The sequence below is a fragment of the Chelonoidis abingdonii genome, unplaced genomic scaffold (assembly GCF_003597395.2).
Source record: "Chelonoidis abingdonii isolate Lonesome George unplaced genomic scaffold, CheloAbing_2.0 scaffold0688, whole genome shotgun sequence".
NCBI classification, from domain to species: domain Eukaryota; kingdom Metazoa; phylum Chordata; order Testudines; family Testudinidae; genus Chelonoidis; species Chelonoidis abingdonii.
In genome coordinates, this window is record NW_027424949.1 from 30,075 (window position 1) to 53,541 (window position 23,467).

Here is a 23,467-nt window from a genome sequence, read left to right on the forward strand (position 1 = left end):
GAAAGCTTTAAATAAAGAAAGAAGATTCACAATATATAAATCAAGTACTAAAAGTCAAGAGTGAGCGGACATCGGCACGTCCTTTCCCAGCACAAGACTCCCGCCGGGGAGCCAGCAGCTGCTAAGCCTGGACTCCCAGATCACAATGGCGGCTTGCAGTGTCTGATTCCAGGAAGCTGAACCCAATGTCCTGAGCAGGAGAGGGACAGAGCGTTTGACAGCCTCCCTCCTTTAGCTCCTCTGCGGAGCAAAGCTATGAGAGCCCTCCTCACAGGGAGAATCTCATTTGCCCCACTGTCCATCTGCAGTCACTCCTTGTCTTCGATACAATGACTCTGGCATTAAAAGTTCTCAGTGGGAAAAAAATCCAGATTTCAGAAAGAAATGAGTCCAGAAATGCCTGTGGAAGATATGCCATAGTGTGCAAGTGCTAAAACCCTTCCCACCTCCGCTCACCCTAAATCTAGGATAAGGAATCGGTGCAGAATTTTCCCTATGAAACCGGAAAGTTCTGCAGTTTTTTCACGAGGGGGGAAAGCAAAATCTGTCCTTATCCCTCACAGTGTTTTGATAAAGTGGCTAGAAGTTATCATGGTAATTGGGCCTGGCTGGGGAATGCCAGGAAGTTGCTGGAGCCAGGGATTCTGCACATAGCTGATGACATAGAAGGAGTATGGTTAGTAGCAACCCCGCATGAGCCTCCGTCAGGGGCCCCAAACACCCGTACCCAGAACCCAGAGCCCCGCACCAGGGTCCACCATATATTCCCTGGGCACCCAACCCCAGCATCCCTGCAGAGACCCCAGATACCCCTCCGAGCCCACCAGCCCAGAGACCCCGCACCAATCTTCACTGTCAGGCTAGGAATCCAAAGGGTTCCCCCACCAGGCCACGGGTCCCAACTGGGAACTCACTGCCCTGCTAGGACCCCTACCTGCCCTTCAGCAGAAATGTAGACTGTCATGCCCTGTCAGCCAGCTAAATAATGTCCCCACATGGATCCACCCCAAAAGTGCTATATTTAGCAATGTGGGGAAGCAGCCCTCTCAGAGACCATTTGTTAATGGGGTTTGGGATACTTCTGGACGCCACGCTTATTCAGAGTGACCTTCATCCCATGCCAGCTGAAGAAAGAAAGGCCCCAGCCACCTCTTCTGTTACCAAGCTGGAATCACTGATCCCCAAACAGGGAGAGGCTCTGGCTTTGATGAATCTTAAATGTGTGCTGGTCTCTTCATCAGCAACATTTTAAGGAGAGAACAAATGAATTCTCAAGGAGAGGGGGAAAGATGATCCTGCGGCCAATTTAAACCCTGCGACTCCACGATTATGGACAATGATCTCAGGGCAAAACAGGTTTTCCCTCCAAGGAAGGAGAAGTATGCTGGGATTTAGAACAGCCCCAAAATGAAAGGTTTTAATTGGATATTTGATAATGACGTAGAAAAGAGGGAAATCCTGAGCTTTGAGATCAATGTTCAGAAATGAAAAAAAAATGAGTGGAATCTGAGAATTTTGGATCATTTTGCCAATTATAGAGAGGAAAGTGGAAAAATCAGAGGGGATTTAGATCAGTTGTTGTATGAGGAAAACTTGAGTGTTATTTCACGTCAGTATCTGATTAAATGAATAGAGCGGAAATGGGGCAAGTTTGAAACATGTTAACCCATGAATCTGAGGAAAGCTTATAAATCTCAGATTTTTCTTTGTATGTTATCATCAGAGAGACAGGAAAAAATCTCAGGGCAATATTCACTTCAGAAAAAGAAACTAAAGAGAGAGGGGCAAATGTTTAGGGTATTATTATATCAGTCTTTGAGATGTTGCAGAGAAAACACGTCACAAGGTAGGCCAATTGACACATGAAGAAAAACACCAAGATCTGAGGGATTTTATATTGCTATTAATTACTAAAGGGAAAAGGGGAACTGTTTGACTGGATTTTTGTGCTGTCCATACAGAAACACAAAGTGATGGTTCCCCCACTGCCACCATACACATGGGCAGCAGGGAGCCCTTTGAGGAGCTGATTTAAAGGGCAAGGGGGGGGGGGGAGCTGGAAGGCTCCTGGACAAGGAGGGGGAGCCGCAGGTGATGGACAAGTGACTGGCAACTGAGGACTGGGGAAACTTGTGTTGGTAGTTTGGGGCCAGTGAGTGGGACTGGGAAATGGGGTCTGGGCAGTCTCATGGGGGACACATGCTCTTCCGTCCCCCTTGTAGAGAACGGGTATCCCATCCCATCTCACTCCAGGGGCAGCCATTTCTGGGGAAATGACTCAGGGCAACAATTTCCCACCCAAACAAGGCAAATCGCGTGCAGATAAAAATGGGTGGGAAACTGCCACATCGGAGAGATTTTAAATTGACACTTGAGAAGTATGGATGACACAAGGCAATATCGCAGAGATTAGAGAGCTGATCCTATGGGGGAATCTCCCTGGATTTTAGCCATCGTACATAACGACCAAAAGGGAAGCTACCCCCTTCCTTGTACAGGGAGCCTTCAGCTCCCCCCCCCCCCTTGCCCTTTTAATCAGCTCCTCAAAGGGCTCCCTGCTGCCATGTGTATGGTGGCAGTGGGGGAACCATCACTTTGTGTTTCTGTATTGGACAGTCACAAAAATCCAGTCAAACAGTTCCCTTTCCCTTTAGTATTTAATAGCAATATAAAATCCCTCAGATCTTGGTGTTTTTCTTCATGTTGTCAATTGCTACCTTGTGACGTGTTTTCTCTGCAAATCTCAAAGACTGATATAAAATACCCTAAACATTTGCCCCTCTTCTCTTAGTTTTCTTTTCTAAGTGAATATGCCCTGAGATTTTTTCCTGTCTCTCTGATAATAACATACAAAGAAAATCTGAGATTTATAGCTTTCCTCAGATTCAATGGGTATAACATGTTTGCAAACGTTGCCCATTTCCGCTCTATTCATTTATCAGATACTGACGTGAAATACACTCAGATTTTACCTCATACAACAACTGATCTAAAATCCCTCTGATTTTCCACTTTCCTCTCTATAATTGGCAAAAATGGATCCAAAATTCCTCAGATTCCACTCTTTTTTTTCATTTCTGAACATTGATCTCAAGCTCAGGATTTCCCTCTTTCTACGTCATTTCAAATATCAATTAAAAATCCTTTCTGTTGGGGCTGTTCCTAAATCCCCAGCAACTTCTCCTTCACTTGGAGGGAACCTGTTTTGCCCTGAGTCATTGTCCATCTGGAGTCGCAGGGTTTAAATTGCCCAGTGATCATCTTCCCCTCTCCTTGAGAATCATTTGTTCTCTCCTTAAATGTTGCTGATGAAGAGACCAGCCCACATTTAAGATCATCAAAGCCAGAGGCCTCTCCCTGTTGGGGATCAGTGATTCCAGCTGGTAACAGAAGAGGTGGCTGGGGCCTTTTCTTTCTCAGCTGGCATGGATGAGGAGGTCACTCTGAATACGCGTGGGTCCAGAAGTATCCCAAACCCCATAACAAATGGTCTCTGAGAGGCTGCTTCCCACATTGCTAGAATATAGCCATTGGGGTGGATCCATGGTGACCATATTCCCCCTTTTCTCTCGTTATCGTACGTGGCTATAAAATCCAGGGAGATTCCCCCCAAATGATCAGCTCTCCAATCTCCCTCGCTATTCCCTGGTCTCTCCATACTTCTCAAGTGTCAATTTAAAATCTCTCCGATGTGGCAGTTTTCCCACCCATTTTATCTGCAGCGATTTGTCCTTGTTTGGGTGGGGAATTGTTGCCCTGAGTCATTCCCCAGAACATGGCTGCCCCTGGAGTGAGGATGGGATGGGATACCCGTTCTCTACCAAGGCGGGGACGGGAAGAGCATGTGTCCCCCATGGACACTGCCCAGACCCCATTTCCCAATCCCACCCACTGGCCCCAAACTACCAACTCAGTTTCCCCCAGTCCTCAGTTGCCAGTCACTTGTCCATCACCTGCTGCTCCCCCTTCCTTTATCCAAGGAGCCTTCCAGCTCTCCCCTCCTTGCCCTTTTAAATCAGCTCCTCAAAGGGCTCCCTGCTGCCCATGTGTATGGTGGCAGTGGGGGGAACCATCACTTTGTGTTTCTGTATTGGACAGTCACAAAAAATCCAGTCAAACAGTTCCCCTTTTCCCTTTAGTTATTTAATAGCAATATAAAATCCCCTCAGATCTTGGTGTTTTTCTTCATGTTGTCAATTGCCTACCTTGTGACGTGTTTTCTCTGCAAATCTCAAAGACTGATATAAAATACCCTAAACATTTGCCCCTCTTCTCTTAGTTTTCTTTTTCTAAGTGAATATGCCCTGAGATTTTTTTCCCTGTCTCTCTGATGATAACATACAAAGAAAATTTGAGATTTATAGCTTTCCTCAGATTCATGGGTATAACATGTTTGCAAACGTTGCCCATTTCCGCTCTATTCATTTATCAGATACTGATGTGAAATACACTCAGATTTTACCTCATACCAACAACTGATCTAAAATCCCTCTGATTTTCCACTTTCCTCTCTATAATTGGCAAAAATGGATCCAAAATCTCTCAGATTTCCACTCTTTTTTTTTCATTTCTGAACATTGATCTCAAAGCTCAGGATTTCCCTCTTTCTACTTCATTATCAAATATCAATTAAAAATCCTTTCATGTTTGGGGCTGTTCTAAATCCCAGCAACTTCTCCTTCCTTGGAGGGAACCTGTTGCCCTGAGTCATTGTCCATCCTGGAGGTCGCAGGGGGTTAAATTGCCCAGTGATCATCTTTCCCCTCTCCTTTGAGAATCATTTGTTCTCTCCTTAAAATGTTTGCTGATGAAAGAGACCAGCCACACATTTAAGATTCATCAAAGCCAGAGGCCTCTCCCTGTTTGGGGGATCAGTGATTCCCAGCTGGTAACAGAAGAGGTGGCTGGGGCCTTTTCTTTTCTCCAGCTGGCATGGGATGAGGAGGTCACTCTGAATACAGCGTGGGTCCAGAAGTATCCCAAACCCCATAACAAATGGTCTCTGAGAGGGGCTGCTTCCCACATTGCTAAGATATAGCCACTTTGGGGTGGATCCATGGTGACCATTATTTGCTGGTGACAGGGCATGGACATGTCTTACCTTTCTGCTGAAGGGCAGGTAGGGGTCCTAGGCAGGCAGTGAGTTCCCAGTTGGGACCCCTGGCTGGTGGGGGGAACCCTTTGGGATTCCTAGCCTGACAGTGAAGATCTGGTGCGGGTTCTCTGGCTGGTGGGGCTCTGAGGGGTATCTGGGGTCTCTGGCCAGGGATTCTGGGGGTTGGGTCCCAGGGAATATATGGTGGGACCCTGGCTGCGGGGCTCTGGGTTCTGGGTACTGGGGTGTTTGGGGGCCCCTGGACGGAGGCTCTGGGGGTTGCTACTAACCATACTCCTTCTATGTCATCAGCTTGTGCCAGAATCCTGGCTCCAAGCACTTCCTGGCATTCCCCAGCCAGGCCCAGTTACCATGATAACTTTCTATCCACTTATCAAACACTGTGAGGTGAAATGACAGATTTTGCTTTCCCTTCCTCTTGAAAACTGCAGGAACTTCTGGTTTCATAGGGAAAATTCCTGCACCGATTCCTTATCCTAGATCTGAGGGGTGAGGGAGGTGGGAAGGAGTTTAGCACTGCCACACTATGGCACTATCTTCCACAGCGTTCTGGACTCATTCTTTCTGAAATCTGGATTCACTTAGAACATTGTTAATCCAGAGTCACTGTATGGAAAGACAAGGAGTGACTCCAGATGGACAGTGGGGCAAATGAGATTCTCCCTGTGAGGAGGGGCTCTTATTAGCTTGTCTGCACAGAGAGCTAAAGGAGGGAAGGCTGCTCAAATGCTCTGTCCCTCTCTGCTCAGGACATTGGGGTTCAGCTTCCTGGGTCAGACGCTGCAGCCTCCATTGTGATCTGGGAGACCAGGCTTAGCAGCTGCTGCTCTCCCAGCGGGGGTTCTGTGCTGGGAAGTGACCTTAATTAAAGCTTCTTCTCTGCCCGGCCCAGGTGACGACTTTCTGCAGCTGGTACTAGCAGACCTGGGCTCTGTTAATACAAATTCTGAGCCACAGACTCCAGGTAACAGACAGACCTCAGAGAAAGTGCTGGGGACTGGCAAGAAAGTGACTCTGCACAAACAGACCGCCCCCCCCCCCCCCATTTCTCCTCCCATTAGTAGTTGCCAGGAGAAAATCCAGCCATGGGAGAGCAAAGAACCAGGAATGGACTTTCCAGCCAGAGGGGCAGGGAGAGAGGACAGGGGAAGGAGAGACTGAAAGGGGCAGTGGGAGAAATGAGTGGGGAGAGAGATTTCCAGCTCTCTAGTCCACCTAGACACATATATTGCAGCATCCCTGGGCAGAACCACTTTCCAGTGAACAAGAAAAGGATCAGACAAAGGAAAAACCAGTTCCTGACTCCATATTCCCCCTGCTGGGGTGTGGCTGCCCTGTGGTCAGAGTCCGAGGGAATCCCCCACAACGACTCCTTTGGTTCTGCTCTTTTCTAGCATTGTGTTCAGAGACAAAGGGCAGGTCTACACTACCACTAGATCGGCATGTAGTGCTCTCCCATCAACTCCAGTACTCCACTGCCTCAAGGGGCAAATGCGGAGTTGATGGGTTAGCAGCAGCAGTTGGATGCTGCAGTAAGTCGATCTAAGTAAGCTGACTTCAGCTACGCTATTCTCATAGCTGAAGTTGCGTATCTTAGATCAACCTCCACCTCCAGTGTAGACCAGGATTTTGTTATGGGATGTAGGGATGGAGAAGGGAGGTTAAAAATCTCTCTCTGGGCTTAGCCTGGCAGAAGGGGCCAGGTCTACACTGTAATAAAGAGATTGAGCATTTTCTCAGCATGGCAGAATCTAGGATGTCTGTCTGCAGGGAAAGGGCCTGGGGGAACTGTGATGTGAAAATAACTAAAACCTGTTCTGAAACCTCCACGACTGCCCTTCTTGCCCTGCCAGGCTGCAGAATGACATCCATGTTTCACTCTAGCTCATTCCATCCTTCCATGGGACATAGGAGAGAAATGCTGCAGTGGAGCCAGCTCAGATAGGGATTATTGGGGTGTTGCTGGTGGGTTCCTGCTGGAGGGAGAGGGACAGCAAATACACCGGAGATGGGAAGGTTTGTGCAGTCTGGTCTGGAGGCTGAACCAGGGCAGGAAATTCACAGGGTGGGTAAGGGAGAAGGACAGATTGTGGCAAACCTGCTTGCAGTTGTTTAATAAATGGCCTAGACTCTAGGAGCAGACCCATGAGATTGGGAGGTTGAAATGCCCTCGTATCTGGAACAGAAAATAACCCACCTACATGGGGCTAAGAAAACTGACCAGACTCCTGGTGCTGGAGACTGACCCGACTAACCACTGGCTGCTGTGAGATATGAAGGGGGCACCCACCAGTCAGACATAGGGGAGATTCCACTACCTTCATATCCAGCTCCTCACAATGAGGAGGGTGTTGGGCTTCCTACCAGGGAGTTCTCAGAGTCTGTGGCTAGTAGGTGTGTGATGGATCTGCTGGGAGAGACAAGAGGCTCTTTCTTCATCCCCTCACCCTGGTGTTTCCAGGATTCTCTGAGCGGGGTGGGGGTGGAACTCTGTTGACTGTCATCCACCAGAGCTTCCATTTGATTGAAAGTGTGAGTGGTGCAGTAGGTACTGAGTGCTGGACTCTTGCTCTTTGAGAGGCCGATGACCTTCGAGATGGTGGCTGTGTATTTCACCAGGGCAGAAGGGGTTCTGCTGGACCCCACGCAGAGAGCTCTGTACAGAGACGTCATGCAGAACTGTGAGAATGTGACCTCACAGGGTAAGGATTCCCGTCCCCTCAGTTCTTGGAAGGGGAAATGAAGAGAGATAGTTCATGACACCCCCCAATGCCATCTCTACTCTGTCCTGTGTCTGCATCACTGCAATATGCCAGTGACACACATGCTACCAGAGACCCTTCCCTGCTGCAGAACACTTTGGGAACAGCACACAGGGCAGTATCACACAGTGTCAAATATGTCCTGTTTGCTCAAGTAAAACTGGGGCTTATGTCCAGCATAATGTAAGAACATAAGAGTGTCCATACTGGGTCAGAGCAAAGATCCTCTAGCCCAGTATCCTGTCCACTGACAGTGGCCAACCCCAGGTGCCACGGAGTGAGTGAACCCAACAGGCGATCACCAAGTGATCTCTCTCCTGCCATCTATCACCCCCCTCTGACAAACAGAGGCTAAGGACACCATTCCTTATCCGTCCTGGCTAATAGCTATTAATGGAGTTAACCTCCATGAATTTATCCAGTTCTCTTGTAAACTCTGTTATATTCCTAGCCTTCACAACCTCCTCAGGCAAGGAGTCCCACAGGTTGACTGGGCGTTGTGTGAAGAAATACTTCCTTTTGTTTGTTCTAAACCTGCTTCCTATTAATTTCATTTGATGATTCCTAGTCTTTGTGTTATGAGGAGTAAATAACACTTATTTACTTTCTCCATGCCAGTCATGACTTTATAGACCTCTCTCATATCCCCCCTTTGTCTCTTTTCCAAGCTGAAAAGTCCCAGTCTTTTTAATCTCTCCTCATACAGAAGTTGTTCCATACCCCTCATCATTTTTGTCCTTTTCTGAACCTTTTCCAATTCCAATATATCTTCTTTGAGTGGGGAGACCACATCTGCACGCAATATTCAAGATGGTAGTTACAATGATTCATAGAGAGGCAATATGATGTTTTCTGTCTATTATCTATCTTTCGTAATGATTTCCAACTTTTTGTTTGCTTTTGACAGTCACTGCACGTTGAGTGGCTTTTTCAGAGACTATCCACAGTGACTCCAAAATCTCTCTTGAGTGGAAACAGATAATTTAGTCCCATAATTTTATATGATATTGACATTGTTTTCCAGTGGGCTGCACTATGTTGTATCCTGACATCTACTACTGCTGAGTCCTGCAATCAGTAATATCCCTGCCCTTCCTGTTCCCTTCTCCCCTGAACCCCACCAGCCCATGGTTACTGTTCCCAGCTTCCCCAGGACACTCTCATTGTCTCTGGACCTGTCTGTCAGCAAGAAGCAGAGCCAGGGAGACTTGCCCTCTCTTTGGAGTCTTGGATTTCTGGGACATGGATTTACTTTCTCTGTGTTTAGGAGCCTCTTGAAATTGAGTGTCTTGTGGAACCGAGGCTACTGATGCGTTGTTAAATCGATTTTAAAGAAGCGTTAAATCGATTTAACGCTGGGACCCGTCCACACTAAAACGCCCTTATATCGATATTAAAGGGCTCTTTAAATCGATTTCTGTTACTCCACCCCGACGAGAGGAGTTTAGCGCTAAATTCGATATTAACATATCGGATTCGGTTAGTGTGGAATGGAAATCGACGTTATTGGCCTCCGGGCGGTATCCCACAGTGCAACCAACTGACCGCTCTGGACACCAAATCTGAACTCGGATGCAGCAGGACAGGTAAAACAGGAAAAGCCCCGCGAAATTTTGAATTACATTTCCTTGTTTGCCTAGCATGGAGCTCTGATCAGCACAGGTGACCACGCAGAGAAAGCTCTCAGCACAGGTACAATGCAGTCTCCTGAGAATCGAAAAAGAGCACCAGCCTGGACGCACAAGAGTCTGGATCTGACGCTATATGGGAGAGGATTTCAGTGCTAACAGAAACCCGGTCGAAAAGACGAAAGTGGAAAAATATTTGAAAGAATTCAAGTCTATGACGGGAAAAGGCCACAGCCAGGGACTCCAGTGCAGTGCAGAGTAAAAGTTAAGGAGCTCAGACAGGCCATACCAGAGAGCAACATCAAGGTCTGGGTTCAGGGCCGAAAAACATTGCCGCTTCTATTGCTGACTGCATGCCCAATTTTAGGGGCTGCGCACCAGTACCCCACCCCTGCAGGCCGTGATTCAAGAGGTCGGGGTGTATATCAAACCTATTGGCTGAGGATTCTGCGGAGGTGGGAAGATGAGGAGAAAGAGAAGAGGAGGGAAAGGCTTGCTGAGAGCACACAGCACTCCTGGTCCCAAACAGCCAGGAAGCGTTTTGTGACCCTAGAAATTATCGTCCCAGCCCTCCCAAGCCACAAGCCAGACAGTTTGAAGCCATGGAAGTGACCTCTGGTGAGTGTTACCTTTAGTTAAATATTCAAACCATGGTTTTAAAACCAAGCGTTTTTAAATGAAATTGCCATCAGGGCTTGGATGGATTCGCAGCCAGTAAGTTACAGGAAAAGTTCATTAACGTGTCTGGGATGGAGCGAAAATCCTCCAAGAAATCTTTCTTGAATCGCTCTTCGGAGGTACTCAAAAGCTTTTTGCAGACATTTCTGGCAAGGCAGCCCTATTGGGTATCCCCCATGTGTGACACTTTTCCACGCCATCATTTGTAGCCAAGTAAGGCGGAATATAGCTTCACAAAGCACCAGCCGCGTATGGCCCAGGTGACGCTGGATTCCAGAAAATACTTCTGCATCCTTGCAGGTTGGTATTCTCAGGAGAGTTAATTATCATTCATTGTAACCCTGGTTGAAATTCAGGACTTTAATTAGGGGGCAGAACATGGCGATTTTCCTACTGGCAGCCGTCTTAATCCTCCTTGCTCGTAGCAAAGCGGGGGAGGGGAGAAGGAGAGCGCTTGAGGGTTTTCAGCGTTTGGCTGCGAGCAGGAATTTCCCAGCTACCAGCCACGCGGTATGCGGGTGGGGCGGCGGGGAAGGAGGGGGATCATTACCAGTGATTCTTACATGGATAGAAGGCATGCAGGTGGGGGAGGAGGGAAGAGGGTTTGGGAGTTTGCTGGTTCCTCTCTTACAGGAACAAGGCATCATGAGATCACTGTGGTATATAACTGCTGGAGGAATGTCAAACAGAAAACAAACTTAACCATGGGCGCCATGGAAGACTTAATTTGGATGCCTGGACCTGCGTCTGTGAGAATCTGCCAACACCAGGCCACAGGCACTCAATATTAAATGATGCAAAATGCGACCTTGTAGTGAATCAATGTGCTATGTAAGGGGATAGTGTTAGTCACTGTTAAAGAGTACAAGCACTTGTTCTGTAAAATGTATCTTTTAACATACTTCTCTCCTGTTCTCTCCCCATGCAGCTGCACAGTTGTCCGGCCTCCTACGCCATCCTGAAGGCTAGCTCAGATAAGGCAGGAGGAAGAGAACACGAGATGAAATGTTCTCAGAAATCATGAAAGTAAACACGCAATGACAGAGCTCATCAGAATGAGTGGAAAGACGTGCTAGCAGCATACAGGAAAGATGCCAGTGAACGGGAGGATAGAGACGCTCAGATGAGAGTGTAGCAGGAAAGATCAGCGGTGGTGGATGTTTACGCTGCAGCTGCTGCGTGCTCAAACTGATATCCTCCAATGCATGGTGGATCTTCAGGCAAGAGCAGCGGGCTTACAGAGTGCTGCTGCAGCCCATTTTTAACCACCTCAAAGCTCCCCACGTTCCATATCTCCCTCACCCAGACGTGTAAGAACGCGTGGGGAAGGCTTTCTGCACCCGCCCATTCCACCCCCTGGACAGTCAAGCAAAAGGCTGTCATTACATTGAAATGAGCCTTAATGCCTTTCCTTCCCTCCATCTTCTTCCCAAACCACAGCAGGCAGGGATACCTTGATAATCTCTGCCTCTTTTATTAATTACTTTTTAATAAAGAATACATCCAAAGGAGGAGGGTGGGTTTGCTTAGAGGGAATGACTTTTAAGAAAGAATACATTGATTTTGTAAACAATACTGAATACTTTTAATAAAGTACATGATTTTTAAACGATACTGACTTTATTTCTTCAGCAAGCTGTAAGTAAAGGGAAGGGTGGGTTGCTTACAGGAATGAGTCAATCAAGGGGGGAGGGTTCATCAAGGGGAAACAAACAGCAGTCACACTGTACCTGGCCGTGCTGAAACTCGTTTTCAAGGCTCTCTGATGTGCACCGCCTCCTGGTGTGCTCTTCTAATGCGCCTGGTGTCTGGCTGCTCGTAATCAGCAGCCAGGTGATTTGCCTCAGCCTCCACCCCACCATAAATGTCTCCCCTTTACTCTCTCAGAGATTGTGGGAGCACACAGCAAGCAGCAATAACAAACGGGACATTGGTTTGGCTGAGGTCTGAGCGAGTAAGTAATGTTCGCCAGCGCCTTTTAAAACGCCCAAATGCACATTCTAACTACCATCCTGCACTTGCTCAGCCTGTAGTTGAACAGCTCCTGACCACTGTCCAGGTTGCCTGTGTATGGCTTCATGAGCCATGGCATCAAGGGTCACCCAGGATAACTACAGGCATTTCAACTTCCCAACGGTTATTTTCTGGTCTGGGAAGTAATTTCTTGTGCAGCCGTTTAAACAGAGTAGTGCTTCTGAAGACGCGAGCGTCATGAACCCTTCCTGGCCTCCACGTGATGTTGTGAAACGTCCTTGTGATCCACAGTGCTTGCAGCAACCATTGAAAAGTACCCCTTGCGGTTTACGTACTGGGTGTCCTGCGGCTCTGGGCCAAGATAGGGATATGGGTTCCATCTATCGCCCCACCACAGTTAGGGAATCCCATTGCAGCAAAGCCATCACTATCAACCTGCACGTTTCCAAGAGTCACAAACTTTCGTAGCAGCAGCTTAACGATTGCTTTGGCTACTTGCATCACAGCAGTCCCACAGTAGATTTGCCCACTCCAAATTGATTCCTGACTGACCGGTAGCTGTCGCGGGTTGCAAGCTTCCAGAGGGCCATCGCCACTCGCTTCTCCACTGTGAGGGCTGCTCTCATCTTAGTATTATGGCGTTTCAGGGCAGGGGAAAGCATGTCACAAAGTTCAAAGAAAGTGCTCTTACATATGCGAAAGTTTTGCAGCCACTGGGAATCGTTCCCACACCTGGAAACTATGCGTTCCCACCGATCTGTTGCTTGTTTCCCGCGCCAAAATCGTGTTCATGGGTAGAACCTGCCCCATTACCAGCAGTAGCTCCAAAACGCAGGGGCCCGCGGTTAGGGAGAATTCAGTGTCCATGTCCTCATCGCTCTCGTCGCTGCGCTGCCGTAGCTGCCTCTCCTCTCCTCCTGCCTTTGCAGTTCATTTGGCTCAGCATAGACAGCACGAGAGTGCGCGAGGTGTTGACAACGTTCACGATAGCGTTACTGATCTCAGTAGGGTCCATGATTGCTGTGCTAATGGCGTTTGCCTCAGTTCACCCAGGGAAAAAGGCACGAAATGGTTGTCTGCTGCTTTCACAAAGGGAGGGGTAAGGCTGTACCCAGAACCACCCGCCCGACAATGATTTCTGCGCCATCAGGCACTGGGCTCTCAACCCGGAATTCCAAGGGGTGGGGGAGACTGAGGGAACTATGGGATAGCTATGGAACGGCTACCCACAGTGCACCGCTCCAGAAATCGATGCTAGCCTTGGACCATGGACGCACACTATCGAATTAACGTGCTTAGTGTGGACGCGCACACTCGACTTTATAATATCAGTTTTAAGAAACCGATTTTAGCTAATTCGATATTATCCCGTAGTGTAGACGTGGCCTGTGACATTAACCAGAGGGCAATCTGCAGTGTTGAACAGCTGTCCCCTCAGTTCCGCAGGCTGGGGTGCCTTTTACACTGCTTTACTATGAGAACAACCACTCCTGGGCAGTTAACACACTGTCTCCAGCATGTAACTCGCTCCCAGCTTCACAGTATTGAGTGCTGCTAGTCAGTGACTCACAAATTACAGTACCCCACAGGAGAACCCCAGAAAATGCTCTGGTCCCAGACTTCCCCCAGAAATGTGCATCTTGCACTGTCCAGCCCACTACTGAACAATGCTAGCTCATATGAAATCTGTCCCTTCATCAGTGGAAAATGACATGCGCCAACCTTGTCATTCCAAATGGAGTTTCCAACATTCTTGAATCCAAACACACTGGTTAGGTAAAACAATAAAACAAAATTGTTAACTGCCGGAAAAAAATATTTTCAGTGACTACAAGTAATGAGGCATAAAGTCAGAATTGTTTACAAAAGAAATGCAAAGATAAAACACAAACTAACGTCTAAGTTAACAAGCTAAAATGGATTCAAAGCAAATGTTCCTCTCACCATATGCTTGGACAGGCTGGCTTTCCTTTCAGCCAGGACTCCCCCTAACCTGCCCCTGCTGCCCAAGTTCAGTTCTTCAGGATTTGTCCTGGGCGGAGGGAAGGGGAGAGAGAGATTTTTCCTCACCTCTTTTTATAATTTAGTCCTTTCTGTTAGAAACAACTTCAGTTCTCAGCTGAGTCATGGTGCCAGGCTGTCTGGTGTAGATCTGAGCTTCACGTGTCCCTGTGATGGAATGTAAATGTCGTCTTCACTCCTTCCACTTGCCAGTGAATGGCTGTTTAACCAGCTGTTTGCCTGGCTGTCTCTGAGGAACTGGTCTGTGGGTGTTCCCCAGAATTGGAACTTTTTATAATATCAGACAGTAAAATCTCATCACTTTCCATACAGGGTTGTTACACATTTTAACAGGAGGAGAATATTCTGTAGATTATGCAATTTCAAGTGATACTTCACAAACCAGACTGTGTACAAATTGATCATAGTTTTCCAGAAGAGTGAACACAGGATTACAGACTGACACAGTGTCTGTCTGTGTGTGTTCCCAGCAGATATGTGGGTATTTCAATCCCTCCTAAGCAGAGTGTTCTGCATCTTCAAGGACCTGGGCAGCTGGTTCTGGGAATTCACTGGTTTACTAAGTGTGACACTGTCTGGAATTGTGAGACACTTTATATTATTATTACTTTATTATTAATCCCACTATGATAAAATTGCAATGAATTGTGCTAGATCTGTCGTGTTAGGTGGCAGGGAAAATGTTATAGTTATCCAAGTATGATCATTTTGTTTGTTTGTATCACCTTTGTAGTGTGAGATTTAGCTACATAGGGTATATCTGTATTCCACACTGTGGACTGTGTTTCTGGGTGACACCCTCAGCTCTATTGGCATCAGCACTGCCTGCCCCGTTTGATGGCCCATCCAGCGTCATCAGCTGTACAACGAATCCAGGGAAAGGATCAAGGGGATACACCTATTGAGTCAGCAAGACATGCAGGGGTATGCCTGTGTAATGTGAACTCCAAGGGTTTTCCATGCCCTGTGCTGTGAAGCTTGTGTTTGGGACACAGGAAGTACAAGTCACATGGCAAAAGGAATATAAAAGGCAGCTGCATCATCTGCATTTTGTCTTCAATCCCTCTTCCTACCTCTGGAGCAACTTCTCTACAAACCGACGTAGGCCCCGACTCTACGGGGGTCTGCACCCACCGGGGAGTTCAGCTCTCGGCAACTGCCAATCAGTTATTTAGCATGCTCAGCAGCCCTCATCAGCTCTGTGGCTGGTTGTGGCCAATCAGCTATTTGGCGCCAACGCCTGCCTATCAGCTGTTTTCCCTGCAGCTGTTGTAGCTCCCAGCTCCACTGCAGGCATGGCTGAGTCCTTTTAATTTTCAGGGCTTGGCAGCTTCTGGGCTAGGGGTTGTGGGGGATGGGGTGGGCAGCTTCTCGGCAGGGAGCTGGGGGAGATGGTTGGGCAGCTTCTTGGCTTGCCCCAGGGGACTGATGGGGGCAGTATGGGCTGGGGGGGAGTTTCTCAAGGACTGAGCCAACCATTCTCAGCCCACCCTGGTATCTCCCCCAGGACCTGTGCTCCCCCTCCAGCCAGGAGAAACGAGAGGTGGGCCCCCTTTATGCTGGGCAGGGGGACAAACCAAAAGACATTGCTCCTTTAAGAAAAGTTTGCGCTGGTGTCTGATGAGTGAACTTGGCCTGAGGCCAGCTGCTCGCACCCTCCCCGTGCTCCAGCCAGCCAGCTTGGTGCACCGAGCCATGGCCAAAGGTGAGAAGGGCTTCATTGCAGCCCTAGCCCCAGATGCAAATGAGCAGCCCCCTTCCCAGCCTGGACCCTTCCCATGTGGGCTCTGGGAGCTCCCAACCGCTATGGTTCTGACCCAGGTCCCGGGGCTCTGCATCCATTCCCCCATGTGTGGGGAGACAAGAGGGGTCAACACACCACCGGTGTTTCTAGCCGCATCCTCCCTGTGGGATCTTCTCCATGGCCAGCTCTCATGCCTGGGAAAGTAACGCTTGCTCCTCTGAAAGCTGTCTCCCCCTCCCCTGCCCAGATCAAACTTGGCTGAGGGACTTTTCCTCCCCGAGAGGAAGTTTATCCCTTCCCATGCCGATCACCATCTGCATCAGGAAAGCTTGATTTCCTTCCCCTGGATCCATCCACCCCCCATCTCCTCTTCCCTGGGAGCTGCATTCCTTTTGCTGCATTCTCCCCCGTGTATGAGCTTCAAGTCAGGAGACACTGCCTTGCTTCACCTTGGGGTGCCTGAGCTTGTTTGCTGCAGCCCGGGGGAGGAAGCAACCCCTCTCCCCTGCCTTTGGCCATGATCCCACCGGGGCTCCCCACCCACAAAAGTTGCAGAGTGGGTGAGGGGGTCAGCGAGCAAGCTTCAAAGTGGGGGTGGGCTGCAGCCTGGGGGACTGGGAGGAGCTGTAGTAACACAGCAGCCATACAGCAGGATGAATAAATGGGCCATTCTTATGCTGGGCTGTTGAATTAATTTTCTCTCTCTGGCTCAGGGTGCGCAGTTTCTGGGCTGGCCACAGTGGGTGGGGTTTGGGAGAAGACAGAACTGCTTTGAGTGCGTGGGTGGGAGCGGGCAGTAAACAGAGGCACCAGGAGGTGAGGAGCAGAAAGAGAGAGCGATGGGAAAAGGGACACACGTAGAGCAAGAACTGGGAAACATCAGGAAGGGGAGATACCAGTTATAGACACACTTTCAATGAGTACACTGAAAGTGTATAAATATGCTGAAAATAACCTCCCCTCAAAACTGGCAGAACACCCCTCCAGCACAAGAACCCTCGCCCTTATGGCAGGAGGGGACGGAAAGGAGTAAGCGGTAGGTGGGAGGCATTTAGGGCAGAGGGTTGGTAAGGAGGCAGCATTCAGGAGAGTCTAGGGAGATGGGGCAGGAAGAAGTACAGTGGGGGCGAGGCTTTGGAGAAGGGGCGGAGCCAGGATGGGGCACCCACCGGCAAAACCAAAAGTCAGCACCTATGCAAACGGAAGCCTTGAACAAAGGACTGAATGACCCATCCATGCTGTGGCTGTGTTCCAAACAGACTTTCAACCTGGCAACTTACCAATACTGCTAAGAACCTGATATATAGATTTCTGAATGTATCTAACTGCTTTCCCATTTAACAACTTTCTTTCTGTTTCTGGTTTTCTTTCTTATCTAAACATTTAGTTTAGATGCTAAAGTATTGTCTGGCATCATGGAATTGTCAGTAAGATCCAAACCCATACTGACTTGGTAATGTGGCTGACCCTTTGGGGTCAAAAGAACATTTTGTTTATGTGTGCAGAGTTTTTAAATAACCTCTCACTGTACTGGACCTAGATGCTGACTGGGAGTCAGAGAAGTGCAATGCAATAAAGGGGACTGTGTGATTTCTTTTTTCAGCTTCTCAGTAACCAGTGTGGGGTGATCAGAAGCACAGTTTGTGACTGGTCAGTGAGTTTAACTTCAGTGTTAACCACCAGTTTTGGGAGCATCTGCCCTGACCTTGGCATTTTCAGTGTGGACTGCCCCAGGCACACCAGGTCACACTAAGCACTGAAGTTAAATTTAATAGAATGTTTTTTATGACAGTCTTATGAAATCAGCTGAACTCCTTTGTTTTCTTTTATCTGAGCAGGGTTTCCAGTTTCCAAACCTCATATTATCTCCCAGCTGGAACAAGGGGAAGAGTCATGGGTCCCAGACCTCCAGGGTTCAGAGGAAAGAGAGGTCCTGAGAGCTCCCTGCACAGGTGAGGAAACATTAAACCAACTCAGAATCTATAAGTGCATGAAGGAAACATCTGGGATGCCCAACAAAGCCCTTGGGAGCCCTCTCAGTTTATTATTGTCCCTAGCAGGAGTCATATCCTCAGGGTAAATATAGTTCATGGCTTCCTGTAGACCCTAGCAGACACCAGCAGTAGCTTCCTCCCTTCCCCTTGCAAATTTGGATGGGATGAGGAGGCTGAATTAATCCCCTCCTCTCTCCTATTTGGGGGAAGAGTTTGAGGGAGTTCAGTTCTTGATTTTTATTTGACCTCCCTCCAGCACTTGTTTTGGTTTGGTCTTCCCGTTTCCATCCCTGTCTGAGGTTTCTGTCTCTATCACAGCAGGTGATGCAATGGTATGTGAGAAAGAGGAGCAGAATTCTCAGGAGGAAAATGTTGAGTAAGTGGATAAACACAGAGAATTATTGCAAATATCAAAAAGAAATGTGTCAAAGAGACATGAGCAGGGAAAATCATGTGAGACTCAGCCCACACCAGAAAGAGAGCAGGGAAACCAGCCAGGAGAGAAAATGGGTAAATTTATTTCCTGTCAGGGAACTCAGAAGAGCGTCAAGCAAACCACAATCCAGCAGGAAATCCTCATGGGAAAGAGGGAAAATACATGCAGTGAGTGTGGGAAAAACTTCACTCGAAGATCAACCCTTTCTGTTCATCAGAGAATCCACACAGGGGAGCGGCCCTATAAATGCCATGAATGTGGAAAATGCTTCACTCTAAGATCAGCCCTTTTTGATCATCAGAGAATCCACACAGCAGAGAGGCCCTATGAATGCAGTGAATGTGGGAAAAACTTCACTCTCAGCTCACACCTTATTGCCCATCAAAGAATCCACACAGAGGAGCAGCCCTGTAAATGCAGTGAGTGTGGGAAATACTTCACTGAGAGCTCAGCCCTTTCTGCACATCAGAGAATCCACATAAGGAAGATGCCCTTTGAATGCCATGAGTGTGGGAAAACCTTCAGTCGCAGCTCGCACCTGATTAGGCATCAGACAGTCCACACGGGGAGAGCCCCTTTGAATGCAGTGAGTGTGGGAACACCTTCAATTGCTGCTGGAACCTTATTAGGCATCAGAAAATCCACACAAGTGAGAGAACCTGTGAAAGCAGTGAGTGTGGGAAAACCTTAGGGCCCAAAGAAATTTTGTCCAACTCCACTTCCTAGTTCAATGTGTCTCATTACCATTCCAGAGGATACCAGGGTTAGACTGAGAACAGTCATCCTTCACCGTTTGGATCCAAAGAGAGAGCGCTTCATAGGACAGTCCTTCCCCTTGGATCCCAAACTGGCTGCCTGAGTGGGTAACAAGGACTTTCAGGCTGTAGAAATGATGGTAACCAATGAGGCAACAAATGTGTCAAGCTCCAATTTCAGACTTCTGGATACTCGCATGTTGAGTCCTGATTCTGAAGTTTTGTGTCTGATGCTCTGGCTACACAATAAAGCTGATGTTGGTGCAGCTATAGCACTGCTATTACAGATGCTGTCCACCAATGGGAAAAATCTCTTCCCTAGGACTTTATTAGTCCAGCCCCCACAAACTGCGGTGGCTATGTTGGCAGGCAAAGCTCTCCTGCTGATGTAGTGTTATTTCACAGGGGAGGAGGTTGTGTAACTACGTTTCTCACCAGTGTGTATTTTTCACGCCCCTGAGCAATATAGTTACACCAATAAATATCTTTAGCATAGACTAGACCTTAGTTTTCTCTTGTTTTATGTAGTGTAAGGAGTTCTGGTAGAAAACCTCCCTCCAAAGGCTGGGATGGGAGAATGTGTGTGAGAAAGAGTGTATAAGAGAATATTGGCCCAGTATAGATTTAATTTTTTTGTATTTCAGATAGAACTTATTTTGCTTAGCTTCAAAGTTAATTTCTATTAAAAGGAAAACTTCTCGAGGAGACAAGTTGTATAACTTTTTACCCACTTAGCCTGTATGGGTCACTGAGTTCCCCACTTTTCTAAGGCAAAGGAAAGGCATGACATCTGTCATAGGATGTGTCTAACAGGTAGGAAAGCTGCAATCGTCAACCATCAATATCAAGGAAAAGGCTGGACTCCACTGCTTTTCATATCTAAAAGCCGGCTAGAGGCTGATCTACAATGAAAAGCTGTGTTGACATAGCCACATCTCTCAGGAGTCTGAAAAATCTATTCCACAGAGAAGTAGTTAATGTGAGCCCCAGTGTAGACAGGCTTGGGTTGGGTTGTCAGAAGAATACTTCCAGTGTTTGAAGTGTAGACATAGCTTTAGGGCTGGTCTACAGTACATGGTTATTTCGGAATTAGCTGAGTTAATTCGAAATAAAACTGATTCCGTCCACATGCCCAAATCTTTTTTTTTTCAATTGAAAGGGCTCTTTAATCTGGTTTCTGTACTCCACCTCAGCAAGTGGTACTAAAATCGAGATTGCAGTTCCGGATTAGAGGTACTGTGGACACAATTTGACATTATTGGCATCCGGGAACTATCCCAGAATGCTTCCTTGTGACCACTCTGGACAGCACTCTCAACTCCGATGCAGGTTGTCAGTAAAAGCCCCAGGAACTTTTGAATTTCATTTCCTGTTTGGCCACTGTGGTGAGCTCATCAGCACAGGTGACCATCAGGACAGTCCACCATCACAGGCGACCATGCAGAGTCCATCATCATGAGAGACCATGCAGTCCTGGATTCACAGATGAGCTCCAGCATGGTCTGAATGGGAGCACAAAAAAAGCACAAATACACCTCTACCCCGATATAACGCTGACCTCGGAAGCCAAAAAATCTTACTGTGTTATAGGTGAAACCACGTTATATTGAACTTGCTTTGATCCACCGGAGTATGCAGCCCCCCGCCCTACCCATCCACCCTCAGAGCCTTGCTTTTCTGCATTATATCCGAATTCATGTTATATTGGGTTGCATTATATTGGGTAGAGGTATATGTCTGCTAAAGTCTCCAGGGCCATGACGGAAAGAGGCTACTCCAGGGACACAGAGCAGTGTCATGTAAAAATCACGGAGCTCAAGCAAGCATATAAAAAAGCCAGGGAGGTGAATGAGCTCTCTGGGTCACAGCCCCATACATGCTGCTTCTACCTTGAACTGCATGCAGTTATGGGGGGTGATGCCACCACTACCCCACCACTGTCCATGGACACATGCAAGTTCGGAGTTGCACGGAGCAGAGAAAATGACTTTTTGGGGAAGGAAGAGGAGAAGGAGGAGAACAGTGCACAAGCAACAAGTGGGGAATCCTTTTTCCCCCATCAAGGTTCCCTCCCCACTCTGAACTTTAGGGTACAGAGGTGGGGACTTGAATGAAAGACCCCCTAAGTTTATTTACCAGCTTAGGTTAACAGTAAGCTGCCACCAGCAAGTGTATTCTAAATCTTAGGGGAGAGCCACTTGGAACTCTGCCTTTCCCCAAATATCTCCCAAGTCCCTAACCCGTCCTTTCCTGGGGCAGCCTTGAGACTAATTTCTCCCCCAAGTCCCCACACCCCTTTTCCTGGGTAGGCTTGAAAGTATACCCTCACCAATTAGTCCTGGCAAACCTGGTGGCTGAACTTTGTGACTTTGTCCTCACCCATAACTATTTCACATTTGGAGACAATGTATACCTTCATGTCAGCGGCACTGCAATGGGTACTCGCATGGCCCCACAGTATGCCAACATTTTTATGGCTGACTTAGAACAACGCTTCCTCAGCTATCATCCCGTAATGCCCCATCTCTACTTGTTTGGACTGCACTGATGACATCTTCATCATCTGGACCCATGGAAGAGAAGCCCTTGAGGAATTCCACCAGGATTTCAACAATTTCCGTTCCCCATCAACCTCAGCCTGGACCAATCCACAACAAGAGCATATCAACAGGAAAGGCGGAGGGGAAGCTGACAGACTCCATGCACTGCAGCTTGCTGTGGATAGAGATCTGGCTGCTAGAGGGGTGGCACTCTGAAAGGTGAACACGTTGCCCAAGGAGTAGAAAGCTTTGGTCCAGATAGCACCCCCAGAAGACTTCCCAGGTTGGATTAGGGATGCTGGTGTGACTCTCCTGGCAGCCCAAAGAAGGAACTGGTGGACTAAATGGACAGTGCCCCTCTCTAGCTGAAGCCTAGCAAGGGAGGTATATGGGTCCACCAGAAGTAAAATGGTAAGTAAGGAGGAGAGGCTCTATGAGAGGACTGGGCAGCCATATACAGTACAGGAGATTTCCACTTCTAGCCATGAAAATAGAAATTGACTTTTCTTTCCAGTTATCTAATATTTCAGAAAGGAATCTAGCACCTGCTTCCAGATTTGACACCCTCAAATTCAGGAGTGCTCAAGCTCAATTTGGGCAAGTGTTACTTCATTTCTCCCAAATCAAATATACTGATCCACTGTCATTTGCTGTAGAAAAAGTAGGATAAAATTGAGCAACAAATGCTGGGGTCTCCCAGTGCTAACTAGGACTGGAATTGTTATTTTCAACAGCCATTGCCATTTTTTTTTTAGTTTGTGTTTAAAAGGAAGAATTGATATTGCCACTGGCAAATTCCCAAGAAACAAAGAATGGAACAAAAGAAAATAAAGGCACCTCAACTTTCCTCATTTAGGTAGGACAGTCTTATAAGATGGATCCAAACATCTTCCAAACACACAGGCTGGAAATTGTTCCACTTTACTGCAGTTCTGTAACATGCAGGAACCAGTCCTGTCTGTTTCTGTGCACATCCAAATTCTTACTGAATTCTAAAGTGCCTTCCTTTTGTGACCATCTCATCTGATATGTTCAGCCTTTGTAAGCGAAGCAGGTTCTCATTTAGTATTGGGTGGGAAGCCTCTCAGAAAGTGAGTGTGTAGGAGGTGTTGCTTATTCACTAGGTGATGTGAGACCGTCCTGTTACACTAGTAAATCAGTGCCGCACAGAATGCACTTTGCTCCTAGAGTCTAGAAGGGCCCTTTGCTTCTATACACAGCCATTAAGACAATGAAAAGCTCCCACTCACTTCAACAGGCTTTGGATAGAACTGGTTATACGCAGGGTAACTCCACTGTCTTCGCAGGTCCTGGTCCCACAGCAGAAGGGGGCCATGTGAGCTGTTGCAGAGCCGCTGCTCAGGGATGGGACCTCCTGGCACCCAGCTTCCAAATCATTCAGGCTGCACTTCTGCATGACTATGTGCTAACTGAGGGGTATTTGGGAATTGTGGCCTCTGCTGCAGGTGATGGGCATCTCAGGTACTTAAAGCCATGCTAGAAGAGGGAAGTGCCTAATGCAGAGTCTGCAGCTGCCTAGGGCCAGGGCTTAGGATTTAGAGTCCCTATGCTGCTGTTGCAAGGTTCAAGCATGCTCAGCTTGGCATTGCCACCCCTCCTGCGGCTAGTAGCTGCAACTGTCTAAGGCTGGCCTCTGGCAATTGGCCCCATGGCTTAAGCCGAGAAGTACAAGTGGCTCTGGTACTGGGCCATTAAGCTAGAGCAGTTAAAGACACTGGAGTTAACCTCAAGGAACAGAGGTCACCAGCAGGAAAGGATGTTAAGGGGAGCAGGCAAAGAGGGAGCAGGTCCGGCTTG

The 23,467-nt window shown here is 47.8% G+C and overlaps 1 protein-coding gene across 3 annotated transcripts; it reads left to right on the forward strand.

The window, feature by feature from the left end:
- The first annotated feature begins 7,510 nt into the window (after positions 1-7,510).
- Positions 7,511-19,819, forward strand: LOC142046041 (uncharacterized). Of its 3 annotated transcripts, none has more exons than XM_075061425.1 (3): positions 7,511-7,818; positions 17,763-17,876; positions 18,237-19,819. In XM_075061425.1, exon 3 carries the CDS (start codon positions 18,425-18,427, stop codon positions 19,043-19,045), a length of 621 nt encoding a protein of 206 aa, XP_074917526.1. In that variant the 5' UTR covers positions 7,511-7,818; positions 17,763-17,876; positions 18,237-18,424; the 3' UTR covers positions 19,046-19,819. The 3 variants fall into 3 exon arrangements, with proteins under 3 accessions (XP_074917526.1, XP_074917528.1, XP_074917527.1); XM_075061427.1 differs by having other exon boundaries at positions 18,240-19,819; XM_075061426.1 differs by lacking the exon at positions 7,511-7,818 and adding an exon at positions 14,419-15,104.
- The last annotated feature ends 3,648 nt before the right edge of the window (positions 19,820-23,467 follow it).